We start from the raw sequence: 10,152 nt of genomic DNA, 5'->3' as shown, positions 1-10,152 counted from the left end.
GATGTAGTTTAGATACAGGAAAATATAATTCTTCACTGAATCTCTATAAAGAGAAGAGACAGTGTCCACAGTACTCAATCCTCCTCCTCTGTGTTGACTGTTGTACACAACAAATTCAACAAGGCAAGCAAAGCCAGAATTCAGGCCATTATGGCTGTTATTTTGTTTTCATGACTATTCCATAAAAAAGTTATCACTCTCCTACTGGAAGGCTGCCATGCAAGGCAATTAGAGAGAACCTGCTTGCATATATAGTACAGTTCCCAGTCCATTAATAGCGACAAAGATAGCACCATCCTGTTTTAACATACAGTTCTGCCTCTTCAATGTGTAAGTTACATCCTCTTAGACTTATTGAGACTTGCTAATTTGTTGGGAGACTGGGTGTAAGTAGAGTCGAGAAAGACTGAATTTATGGGAGTTTAATGCAAGGGCATCTAGCTTAGTCCACCTGATATACAACTTCTGAATTTGTCCCCTTGTCTGTCTCAATTTCCCTATCTGATTTATCTTACAACAATTAAATAATGTTTGTAAGGAATATGTGAAGAATTTTATAATATTATTTATATTCTATTTCAGCTGAGAATACGTATCGAATTCAAGATGCAAACAAAGGAGAATCCAGAAAAAAAATCTTCATAAAAGGGAAAAGTTAGTGTTATAGGGAAATTGTGCTACAAGATTTTGTTACAAATAAATTAAGATTACCAAAACTATAATACTCCCCAGTGGTTTGGGCAGCAAAAACAACAATAGCTCAGTATTACCATCATCAATTCATATAGAGTGACAGTTGCTGAATTAATCCAGACCACCACCAAGTCTAAATCTAAACAGTTTCAGATTAATATTTGGTTTATCGAGTGTCACACATCTGCTAGAATGGAAGAGAAGGGTACTACAAAAATTAAATATTAGGATGGAAGCCAATGCAATAGTATTAGCAACGCAGATCTTACAGATTTACTTCTTAGAAGAAGGATGAAGATTGATTGGTTTGCCAAATTCAAAATCTAAAATTTAAGGTACCAGGATGGATGACCCCAATGAACCTTTTGAGTTTACACTCATAGCTAGTTTCTATCTCTGCAAATGAAATAAAACACTGGAAGATTGTAAGAGGTGCTGAAATATTTGTTTTTGAAATTTTATTACAAAAATATATTTGCAAACATACAAAATTTTGGATGAAAAATGCTAATTCTTAAACATTTATGCAATAACTTAATATTTGCAAACATACATAGATGGTATAAAGAAGTCCATACCATAATGTTAGTGATGCAGTATTTATGTTTACTGACTTTAAAAAAACCTGTTTGCATACTATGTTTCCAAAAATCATTACTAAAAATCCCAATGTCTTGAGCATCTTCATACTGTAAGAACATGCAAGTAAATAACTGGTGCAGCCAAAAAAAGTGGTAAAAAAAATGACAGTTAAAAATGTACACTTTACATTTTAAACCCCCCCCCACCAATGTGCCCATACACAGAATAGATAAAAATAAATAGACCATCAGGGAAAGATATTGCAATTTTTTCCAATTTAAAGTGGAAGGAAGATATTGCATCTTAACATTTTCACAACAATATCAGGCTAAACTGAGGTGAAATATATTGCACACATTCCTCCTGTAAAGATATGCTGTAAGCAAGAAGCAATTCAAATAGTTGAAAAAAAAGTGTCTGATTTCTCACATACTTTTAAAGATAACTTTCCAAAGTAATCACTCTCTTTTGAAAGTTTCCCCAGTAATTGCATACTTGATTAGATGGGGCATTATAGGTTCAAGGAATGTACCAAAAACGATGCAAAACAAAATGTAGGCAAAATGAAACATGTCCAGCAGCAAATGTTCAAATATGTTGAATATATCAATACCTGGCAAGTCAAACATTTGTTATATTAAACTAAAATTAATAATCACTCTTGCAGTTTCACACCTTGCCTCAATTCTTTTGCAAATATTTTCTACTTTTATAACATATACGGCTTCCAAATTAATAGCTGTTCAGCACCTTTCATACAACTTCGCAATATTAACAGCTACAAAACTGAGAAACAATTTTAATTTTGTGAATAATAATAATAATAATAATAAAGCTGTAAATCTTAAAACCATCTTTGATTAGAAGGTTATAATTTTTAAAGTGACTTAACATTGACCACAGAAAACACGTGCTTAGATAATTAATTTTGGGAATACAGTCTAAACTAATTGTTTTCCCACTCTCAGAACTAATGGGTACAATCACATTAAGTAGTAGTTTTACCAAAACAAAAAGCCACTTTAAATGATCATGTTAAGTTGCTGTGATGACCCATGGTAACTAGCTATGCATTAACTATCAGTACATGCAGCTAACATGAATCAAGCAATGAAACGAACTTGACCATTTTAGAATACAAAAGTTCAAAATAACCATAATAAAGCTGTCAAACAACTTCCACATTATAAAACATCTCCAGTTTTATGTTGCAGCAGAGCTTGTTTTACAATGCAATTCTTCATTAAAGATGTTTATCTGTTAAATTTTGTCATATTACAAAAAGCACTATCATGGCACTCTGCATATGCAGGATACTCCAGTTCTCCCAGTGTGCATCTGTTTATATATACAGCAGGTGGAGTAAATGCGAGTAAGAATTCAATGTGAACAGAAATCAGTTGTACTCATTAGAAAGCTTGCTTAGTCACGGTGATTTAATTTCATTCTGCAAGCTGGGAAGACTACACTTTTTCAGATTAGTAGAATATAAAAATTAAGAGAACCTGGATCTACCAACATCGTGTTGAGGTTCCTGGACAGTTATAACACAAGCATGTTAAACAAAAATGTAAAATGTTGGGGTTTAAATCATAATCAAACCCTTGTAATGTTGTTGCTACTTAAAATAACATTCCCTTTATCATCATCATCAACTGTTCATGACTTATAGACTTAAAATGAAAGTACAATCCATATGAGGGAAATCCTTAGTGTCCCATCATTTATATAAATCTTTGGATATGACATTTTAAACATGAGACTGTATTCAACCGAAAGTTAACAGAAATGTTTTAATTGGTATCATCTCAGTAGCTCCTTTTCTCATTTCTATACTTGGGAACTCCTCCTTCCATCCATCCTCCTTTTCAAGCTAGTAGAAATGCTCATAAAAGTCAAGAAAATTACTGCTTCAGTCTTTGCCGAAGCCAGAGAAAGACACCTGCTTGAGGGTCTTGGTTATTGTCCACTAGGACTATATCCAAGAGCACTTCTCTCTATTTTGGCATTTTTTCCTGTTCCTTCTCCTCCAAAAAGACCCTCACAAGTTTGATTTGGATCAGGTGTATGGGTTTAGATAAACGAAATCAGATTCACATTGCTTTGTGCATGCACATGCTATTATAATTCTAGTATGTGACTAGGAAGGTCGCCTTCTTCCTTACAAAGTCCAGAAAGTCTTTGTTGCTGAATTCAAATGCTACCATTAACGCTAATATATTTCTTGGTAAATACACATGATCACTAGTCTGTTTCCCTGAATTCTGCAGACCAACATAAAAATACTAAATATTTTTAATTAAAAACACTGAGTTCAAAGGCTGAAAAACTCTTCAGAAGGCAAATTTTGCTAAACAAAGATCTTTTCTATTCAAAAACAAAGTTCAAACAAACAATTATTAGACATGAAAAATGCAAACAAACGTTTTGTTATAACTATAAGAAACCCACTGCTTTATAATGGAGTCACAATTAAAGCTTATTTGATCATTTCCAATGAAGTGACCCTGAACTCTTGATTATGTCAACATTATTATAACTAATCCCTAGGATATTCTATTTTGTAGAGCTAAACAAAACTCGTTTCTTCTTCATTGCAATAGTGCTTGGAAAAAATAAGCAAAGCATCCTAACTGGTTAAATTTACTACAAATTATCCATTACCAAATATGCCAAGATCTCTCTACTCAAAAAACATCCCTTAAAATTAGTATTGCTGGAATCAATTGAGATCTACTTTAAAGTGTTACTAACTACCTTTTCATGCCATATAGAAATAAATATAAGTCACAGATAGACCAATAGCAGCATAGTAAAATATCATTAAAGATTCTTTTCTGACTTCAAATGGGGAGACATGAAGTCGTTGGATTCTTACATTGGTAAATGCTGAAATGGCAAACCATATGTAAGAAGCGTTCGCTTTTCAACTAAACACAATGCAGTACCACACAACGTGAAAAAAAATTTTGGAGGCAAGGGGTCAGTTTGCAATTTTTCTGCATCTGTGTAGTTTTCAACACTACAGTGCCAACACAAGTGAATAATGAAACTCAATTCTGGCATTGATTCATCCTTAGCTTAACAGAAACAATGTATTTCAAATATAATATATATAGTCCCATGGAATAGGAAAATAATAGTCTTAGAGTGATGTTCTTCCACAGATCCGATTTTAAAAATTTACAGAAATCAGGCTGTTACTTAAAGAGCATCTGATTGCCCTAGCCTAGGATTGTGCATACTTTGGATTCAATCTTTTTAGAGAAACCAAGCATATTTCAATGGACACGCATTTGTTGCCAAAGATGCAAAGCCAAAAACTAACGGAACAGTTACAAAATAAGGATGTACATTGAATAAAGGCTGTTTGTTGCTCAGGAATGGGCAAAAGTATTTTTAACCCCTACCTCAAACATCTAGCTCTAAGGGCACCCAGCTCCATGCCTGACTGCAGTATCTTTTACTACGTGCACATCTTCCATCAACCAGTTTATTATGATAAATGAGCCTCCCCAGCCTCTACAAAGCCCTCAGAACCAGAAGTGGGTTTTACAACTGAGTTTTGTTCTGATCTGTGTAGTGTACTGTAGACCTGATAGGTTAAAAACAGCACTATATTCCCCTTAACTCTTCAGTACTGAAGATAGCTAGGAAAAAAAAGTCAGAAAACATTTGCACATTCACTTAATGCTAATGATAGCTCATATGCAACTAAACTTTTCCTTAGAAACAAAGGTTTGCTGGTGATGATCACAGTGAAACCTGGATCACTTCTGAGAAGATTAATTTTTAGAAGCATTTTTAAGGAATAGTCTTTCCCAACAGGTTCAAAATTCAAGACACTGAAAACTAAATATTCTTTTTAAAAAAATATTACAGCTTTATAGAGGAGGCATAATTGTTTCAGAAGCAGACATATTGTCAGTTGAACTGAATTAACTTCAATTATAGTTTGATGTCTGTATTCTTGGTCAGGACTTGCAAGTAGACTTCATGAACAGTACTGAGAAAACTGGAATCATTCTGCAGGAGGGGAGAAGAGCACATGCAGAACATTAACTAAAAACATAAACTTAAGTGTTGATTTTTGCTACTTTATTGTGAACAAGTTAAGCCTCAAGATGGGGTAGGTGTCTCTGCAGAGTGGGGAATATAGGGAGGACTGGTTGCATGAAGGCATTGCTGCACAGGCATCACAGACTGGGGGCCAGGACTGAAAGATCCATGATTATACATTTCAAGCCAGAGGTGGGCACACTACAGCCTGCGGGCCATATCCGGCCAGCGGGACCCTCCTGCCTGGCCCCTGAGCTTCTGGCTCTGGAGGCTAGCCCCCAGCCCTGGCTCTGGGCAGCGCAGTTGTAGAGCCGCGGCCTGACCTGGTGCTCTGGGCGGTGTGGCTGTAGCGCCGCCAGCCACCGGTGCTCCAGGCAGTGTGGTAAGGGGGAAGGGGGGGTTGGATAGAGGGCAGGGGATTTCAGGGTGGTTGTCAGGGGGCAGGGGTGTGGATAGTGGGTGGGGCGGTCAGAGGGCGGGGAACAGGGGGGTTGGATGAGGCAGGGGTCCTGGGGTGGCAGTCAGGAAGGAGAGGGCGTGGTGGATGGGGCAGCAGGGGGCAGTAGTCCTGGGGGAGCCATCCGGGTGCGAGAAGTGGGGTGGGGGTGGGGGTTCGGATAGGAGGTGGGGGCTGGGCCACTCCTGGCTGTTTGGGGAGACACAGCCTCCCCTAACCGGCCCGCCATACAATTTTGGAAACCTGATGTGGCCCTCAGGCCAAAAAGTTTGCCTGCCCCTGTTTCAAGCGGTCCTAACATCCAGCACAAGTAGCACTGTGGGACAACAGCCACCATTATTCCAGCCCCTGCAATGTACTAGTAGTTTTAAGTGGGTGGAAAAGAATGTGCACAGCAGTCCTGGCCCCGAGTTGGAAGGTATTAGTTTCACTGTCCCCAGAACTCCTGCTCACTTCAACCACATCAAGTCCCATTACCCGAGCGTCGCAGGGGTGCAGTGAATTTGCTTTTTGTGCATTTCTGAACAGTACTGACTCCCAAATCCATCTCCAAGCAGTGCCACCAATTATATGAAAAGACTTTCTGCAATTACTTACACTTCTAATCTAAGACTAATTTGGAAACCAATGCACAGTGTGTTTCTGGGTCTAAAATCCTAGATCAGTATATTACCAGGAAACTCAGCATGCTAACTTATATGCAATATTTAAAGCTATTCTAGTTTTCTTGGGTTCTAACCATTCAAATGAGATACACTGGTAAAGCCTACAACAGACACCTAATCAATCAACATGAAGATGAATATTCTTCTCCTTCAGCATTATTTGCACTTCAGACTTTTGTATTCTACTGCAGTCACTATTTATAATAATCCCCCACTTCTGGGGAGGACAGTTTTGATCAGCATTCAGGTTCCTGTCTAAATACGGCCTATACAGAGTGCACATAAAAAGTACTGCTCCCTTTGGAACTGGAACAGCACAAATAGCGCCCTCAAGATTGCACAGATTTCTGCCTGTAATTTGCCTCCGACAATAAAATAATAATAAACTGGCTCAATTTGCAAGTTTTTCCTGCGTCAGCAAGTGTTTTTTTTTTTTGTTTTACAGCTGCAGGTCCTGCAAAAAGAGGCTAAATAATTCTCTTGCTATATGGCTCTATAGGAGTAATAGCTCGGTTGTGATTTACTGAGGTCTGCATTATATTGGTATAACTCCAACACCAAGGAGCGGGAAAAATCTACATCCCTGAGCAATGTAGTTATACTGATCTTGCCCCCAACATAGACAGTGCTATCTTGACGGGAGGACTTCTCCCGTCGACACAGCTACCACTTCTTGTGGAGATGGATTAACTATGCCGACAGGAGAAGCTCTCCCGTTGGCATAGCAGCGTCTTCACTGAAGTGCGACAGTGCTGCAATTGCATCAGTGCAGCTGAGCTGCTACAGCATTCTAAGTGTAGATCTGGCCTGAGGAACATTGCAGTAGAAGTTACAAAACAGAATTGCAGCAGAAATGTTAATCAAAGCATTAAAGCACACTCATTAAAACTTTCTAATTCTTTAATCAGAATGCTTGCAGTTTCCATTTCAAGGTGAGCTCATGCCCCTAAAAAAGGAACAAAGAAAACTCATCTGTAACTGGAATACTTTGTTAAATAAAAATGTAATGGTCAAGTTACTTCCAGGTTGAGCTATTAATGAAATATATTTCGATTTTACATACATATTTTTAACTTCTTGCGGGCAAAATCCTGCATCAAATCACCGCTTTCAGCATAAAAACCCACAGAATGGCACAGAGACTCTGCAACTTTTCTCTTTACCCACAAATTCTGCACATCCTGTGAGATTTGCAAGAAGCTAGATTTGCAATACTATACAGAGGCCTCTGCACAAATCCCTGAGCTCCTTTCTGCTCCGTGCAGATCCAGTGGAGCTGTGCTGCCAAAGACTGCAGGCACGAAGTCCACCCCTGGAACGCCCTTTAAGAGGGAGCTAAGCAGCAGGAGGGGCTCCATGGGAATGTTAAAACATCCTGAAGCTGCATTAACTTTTCTGCAGATTTTCACAGAGATTTATGTGGATGGAGAAGGAAGAGGCCCAATGCATGTTCCTTGTGGCTTACCCTCAGCTGTTCCCCACCTCATCACTAAACCTGGATCTCAGAGAGGAAGTAAATTGTGCCATCCTAGGAAGGAAGACACCTTGAGTCAAGGGACCATCTCTACACGTGGGACCTGTGTGGAATCATCAGGCTCCCAAAAGTGCTGAGCTCTTGAAACGTCTATTGAATCCAATGGGAGTTGCCAGTGCACGGAGTCTCATTACTTGCCTCTGTATTCAGAAAAAACCCAAAGTGGTTTAATCTGATACTGACAGTACCTTTATTAGATGTATTAAGGTTTCCTGGAGCTGAGACCTACTGAGAACAGTAGGAGGCATTGTCTGAATTTCTGTTGCTCCAAGTGTTAGAGGAGAAGAGGAGCTGGCTTTATTCTCCATTTCAGTGGATTTTGTAGCTGACTGCTGGAAAACACTAGGAGACAAGAGGATTGAAGGAGTCATTGTAGTTGTGGCTGTAACAAACTGTGGAGGTGCGACCTACAAAAGAAAGGAAAATAATTAAGCACCATGTACACTGTGGAGAGGAGTGCCTTTATAAGAACCCGGATGAATTAACCATTGTTGCGATATATGTTATCTAAATAGAAATTTAGAGACTGTTCTTATATCAACTCTGATCAGACAAATACCTATTTGTAAAGACTAATACCTATATCTGTAGATTATGGAAGAGCCTTTACTGCCTTCATAGATAAGACTGCTGCATTTTACCATTTCAACCTATGACATGGATGAGAAAAGTGTCCAAAGTTTTCTCTTTACTTTTAGGATGCAGATTAAATGTTTGTTAAGGTCAAATAAATCAGTTAATTAGATTAAGAACCGGGAGAATTTAAAATGGCTCCATTTGAAATCTCACTGCTGGTGTCTGTCTATGCTGCGGATCTTTTGATCATAAATTATTTTTTTTTAAACTCTTGGCACTTTAGGTAGTTGTACACCTGAAAAAAAATCTCATGCAAAGACAATTTTTTAAGAAAAACTAACATAAATAGAACCATGATTTCAAAGATGACAGGATGGAGAAAACAGATTCATCAACTTCTGGGAAGCATTAGGAACCTCAGGAACCCTAGGGAATTTAGCAGCTCTTCAGGGCACTGCTCCTAGGGATGATTGTTATTGTACCGAGTTCCTTAAAATGTATACTTGTAACAAGCTGGCTTTTGTAGCATATAAAACACAAAATGCCAGTATAAAACACTAAAGCTTTACATGCATAAAAGGAAGTGCACTAGAGCTTAATTAGTTGAGTCATATCAGTTTGCTTTACATATATCAAACTTTTAGGAGCTGAACAAGATACAGGTTTATCCTCTTTGTAGGCACAATTCTGCTCTGCGATCACTACCCTCTTGTGTTCTTAACTCCGTATAAAGTAAATCAGAGTAGCAAGAACTGAGGGTTTGTCTACACTTACAGCGCTGCAGCTGCGCCACTGTAGTGCTTAGTGAAGATGCTACCTATACTTACAGGAGAGTGTTTCCTGTCGACATAGTGCTGTCTACATCAGGAGTTTGGTCAGTATAACTGCATACCTTCTCCTCAAGTTTAAGAGCCCCCAAAATGTCAGAAGGCTAGATCTATGTGAGGAGGGTAGGGAAAGCTCACTCTCTCCAGTGATTAATCTGAAGACTCCCTGTCACCTCAGTTTTATATTGAATATACTGATCTACCTGCTTCTTTTGCTTAGGTTTTCTGGATGACCAAAATGTTTGGGATTCATTTTGGCAACATCAACAGTTTCACCAAAGAAGGAAAGCAGAAATAAATGGCGAAACTCAAATAAGCTTTAATACACAAAACAAAAAGCTTCCCTTGGAAATTCAAAATCTTCCATTATAAAAAGAAATAGGGCAAAACTATTCACCCTGAATGTTTACATAGAGAGTCGTATCAAAAAGGTTAAAATATATATTAAAAATATTGCAAAAATATATTAATATATTGCAAAATATGTATTAAATTCAACATAGCAGGGAAAAATATCACAACATAGGGAAAATACCACAGTAAGATTTAATTTGAAAATCATCACAGCACATTTAAACTTGCACATTTAGTCAGTGGCACACCAGCAGCACATTAAATTATCTTTGAGTTCAAAAGTGATGCATTTTTTTTTGTTTTTTAAACTGTGGGCACACTGCTTAACTGATCATTGACTACGGGCCAATTTACAGACTGCACTGAACTGTGAACAAAGTCATTTTGTTGCCCTCCTGATTAGAG

The 10,152-nt window shown here is 38.1% G+C and overlaps 1 protein-coding gene across 2 annotated transcripts in view; it reads right to left on the bottom strand.

The window, feature by feature from the left end:
* Positions 1-1,126: 1,126 nt before the first annotated feature.
* The window catches only part of DCP1A (decapping mRNA 1A), a 51,523-nt gene continuing 42,497 nt past the window's right edge, over positions 1,127-10,152 (bottom strand). The window contains exons 9-10 of one of the 2 annotated variants that reach the window (XM_038411132.2): positions 8,179-8,397; positions 1,127-5,301 (exon numbers count right to left, since the gene is read on the bottom strand). In XM_038411132.2, coding sequence (XP_038267060.1) covers positions 5,224-5,301; positions 8,179-8,397 — 297 coding nt within the window. In that variant the 3' untranslated portion in view covers positions 1,127-5,223. Of the gene's footprint in view, positions 7,403-8,178; positions 8,398-10,152 lie in introns of both variants that reach the window. The other variant, XM_038411133.2, reaches the window with a different exon arrangement.

Source organism: Dermochelys coriacea, chromosome 7 (genome assembly GCF_009764565.3).
Source record: "Dermochelys coriacea isolate rDerCor1 chromosome 7, rDerCor1.pri.v4, whole genome shotgun sequence".
NCBI lineage: Eukaryota > Metazoa > Chordata > Testudines > Dermochelyidae > Dermochelys > Dermochelys coriacea.
This window is presented reverse-complemented; position numbering and strand designations above follow the sequence as displayed.